Source organism: Lipotes vexillifer, unplaced genomic scaffold (genome assembly GCF_000442215.2).
Source record: "Lipotes vexillifer unplaced genomic scaffold, Lipotes_vexillifer_v1.1 scaffold390, whole genome shotgun sequence".
In the NCBI taxonomy this organism is placed as follows: Eukaryota; Metazoa; Chordata; class Mammalia; order Artiodactyla; family Lipotidae; genus Lipotes; species Lipotes vexillifer.
In genome coordinates this window covers 2,223,746-2,227,039 of record NW_006784503.1, presented here as the reverse complement: position 1 = coordinate 2,227,039, position 3,294 = coordinate 2,223,746, and the positions used below count along the sequence as shown (strand labels likewise).

At 53.0% G+C, this 3,294-nt stretch overlaps 1 protein-coding gene across 1 annotated transcript in view; it reads left to right on the top strand.

The window, feature by feature from the left end:
* GREB1 (growth regulating estrogen receptor binding 1) overlaps positions 1 to 3,294 on the top strand; it is a 70,002-nt gene that overhangs the window by 4,796 nt on the left and 61,912 nt on the right. The window contains exon 2 of the mRNA XM_007456907.1: positions 1,162 to 1,275. Within this exon, the coding sequence (XP_007456969.1) occupies positions 1,162 to 1,275 (114 nt within the window). The remainder of the gene's footprint in view (positions 1 to 1,161; positions 1,276 to 3,294) is intronic.

The window sequence follows — 3,294 nt, the reverse complement described above, 5'->3', positions numbered from 1 at the left end:
GCAGGCTCAGTGGCCATGGCTCACGGGCCCCGCCGCTCCGCGGCATGTGGGATCTTCCCGGACCGGGGCACGAACCCGCGTCCCCTGCATCGGCAGGTGGACTCTCAACCACTGCGCCAGCAGGGAAGCCCGATAGAAGGATTTTTTTACCCAAAGAAGTTAAAAGAAGTTAGAAGGAGTTTGTAAATTCATTGATGTGAAACCCTCTTTCTCTAGCAGGCTGGGTAAATAAGGTATAACTGTGTGTGCTCAGACCAGTTTCCTGTGCGAGGCATTCTGCTAGGTGCCTGGGTTACAGAATACGGGCAGGGCCCACACTCTCCAGGAACTGAGAGCCTGTGGGGAAGACCAACTCTTTCACTGCTGTGATGAAGCTCACACACAGGGGGAGTGGGATTTTCCTGGCCAATTCCTGGCTCTCCTGGCCGTTTCCACACTTGCCACTACTCCTAAAATACTATTTCACTTAAAAAAAGTTTCCTAAAGTCTTAAAGTCACTTGGCCTGTTCTGGGATGGCTTCTTTTGGTGAGTGTGGTAAACTCGGGTGTTCGCATTTCTGGTTCGTATACATCCAGTCTTCCCTTGGGGATAAATAACAGCATATAGCTTCACTCCTCTCTTATTCAATGTAAAGGTTGTTCGCACTGGACTTTGGGTTCTAAACCAAGCGATGCAGTTAGTGACAAGGACAGCAGCTTGGGCATTGGGTATAACTGGGAACATACTGGCTGTGCTGCTTAACGGTTTGTTGAATCACTGGGTCTGTCTGAACCTCAGTTTCCTTAGCTGTAAAATGGTCCTTATGTTACACCATGGTTCCTCCCACACAGATGTTTTTGGAGAGCCTACTGTGTGCAGGCTGCAAGCTCAGTCCTTGTCAACAGCTATGTCCGTACTGAGCCCTGCTGCTCGTGCAGACGTGTGTGGCTCTGGGGGCTGGGAGGTGACGTGGACCTGCGTTTGAAGTCACAAGGCCAGACTTGGAGCCAGAGTCTGTGACCTTGGGAAGGACTTCCGGCCTGAGTGAGCCTTGGCCTTCACCGCGAGTAAAGAAGGGCGATAATGCCCTCCTTAAATCGTGTGTCTGTGAGGCCTGGTTAATTACTAGCTGGCCGAGACCTGCTGTGGACTTACTCATTGCTCTCCTTTCCCACGTCTAGGTGGAAGCCGAGTGGAAAATGAGGAAGAGGAAGGGGAAGGGGGGCTGGAACAGAACTGTCCCCCAAACCCCTACCAGATGCAGCCCCCGCCCGAAGGATGTTGCACCACGGACGGTGAGATGCCCACCAGGCTGCGTGCTGAGGGGCCCCGAGGTGTGAGCCGTGCCCGCGTCGCCAGCAGGCCATGGCCCGGCGGGCCCTCGCGTCCCAGCGGCACTGGCTACACCACGTGGGGGCCCTGTCACTCTTTGGACAGCCTCACCGTTACAAATGCATTCCGATCCAAAAGTTAATTTTTCTCCATCGGCTGTTTAAAAACCAAAATATCCCAGCTGAGGTCGGCTTCCACCGTGTATTTATATCCGCACTCATGAGTAGGCGTAATCTTTCACATCTGTGGCTACTTTACTGTTGAAAAAGCAGATATATCAATACGTTATCTCAGGAACTCTGCGCAGTCAGTGAGGTTATCCTCATTTTGCTGTTGAGGAGCGAGGCTTGGAGATGCTGGGCACGGTGGCACCTTTGTTCAGTGATGGGAGCCTGTGTCCTGCGCTTGAGGGTCTTGGAGTGCACTTCTGGTCTGCTGCTCCCCCACCTGGCAAACTCGCTGAGCGGTTGGAAGTTCACCTGTCCTGTCACCATACCAGTCAAGGGGTGTCACTACTTAGTTGGTCAGTTAATTGAGTAAAATAATTATTGAGCCCCTGCTCTGAAAATATGGAGATAAAAGGTCCAAGAGCTCCCAGTGTAACAAAGCTATGTGAGCAGACCCTCTGCACACAATGTAGAAAGTGCTGGGAGGTTGGGGTGGTCTGGGCCAGCAGGGGTCCGTGGAAGCACGGGAGATGCTTCTGGTGCCGGTAGAGTGTTTGGGGAAAGGTCTCCTGGAGGAGCCGGCCCTTGCTATGGGTTTTGCAGTGTCAGCAGGAGTTATAGCCAGGAGACGGAGAGGGCTGGGGGAGAGGGGTATTCCCGACAGGAACAGCAGGTGCAAAGGCTTAGAGGAGGGGGAACACGGCCCCATCTGGGGAACTGCTACTAGTTTACGTAGGTAGGGGCCTGAGGGGTGGCCAGGCAGGGCTTGGATAAGTGATGAGACCGGCCGTGGAGGCCCCATGCACCCTGCCTGGGGGCCTGCACTTGACCTTGTGCACGATGGCCGGCAGGGGAGGGAGTCAGCCCTCCCTGGGGCTGCTCTTCCAGGAAAAGGGCAACGGATACAGTAGCTCTTCGTGATGTAGGACTTCTGGTGTCCAAGAGCTAAAAGGCCGCCTAATTAAATAAGAGAATGGCAAACCTCCGGTGGTCACCACCGTGATTTTCAAACAATCTCCAGGTGAGCACAGTGAACGTGGACTGCCCACGGCCTTTTTTCCTCCAGCTCTTCTGAAGGAAGCGGCTGCTGTGCAGACTGGGAGGGGCCTGGGTCATGGAGGTAAAGACCTGCTGGGCCCTTGACCTCACCTGTGGGAACTGGTTTGACGTCCCCAAGACAACGCAGGGGGGCCGCCCCAAGCTCCATCCTGACCCCCCTCCCAGCAGCTTTGAGCAAATGGCTTGACCTCTCAAATGACAACTTTCCAGGGCTTCTCCCACCTGGTGCTGTACACAGTGGGCGCCTCTGACTGCTTTGCCCAGGGGCAGATGTGAGGATTCGGAACTAGTGCCTTGTAAATGGTAAAGCAGGTACACCAGAGGAGAGGCTTCTTAAAGGACCACAGAGTTTTGCAGGGAAGGCCTTGGGATCATCAGGGTTCACGTTAACTCTCATCGTCCCTGTCGATAACTAAAGATGGATAAAGCCACAGGGCATCCGGCTCAGTGTGCCTTCAGGGAGGGAGATTCCCAGAAAGGGCCCATCCAAATAGATCTCAGCTGTTTCCCTCTTGTCCATTTTCTTCCTAAATATTTTTGGACACTTAAGTTTTAAATAGGAAATATATTTAAAAGCTCTGAAATACAGGAAGTTCACGTGTATAGAGTGAAAGTCCTCAGCCCGTATCTGTGCCATGTGCCCCTGCCTCATACACAGAAAATATAGGGTGGAAGAGACGTCAGCTAACAGTCCCGTATGGATTGATCTTGTCTACATTTTAATTTACCATCACCGGTCTACCCTTCTTTCCTGCT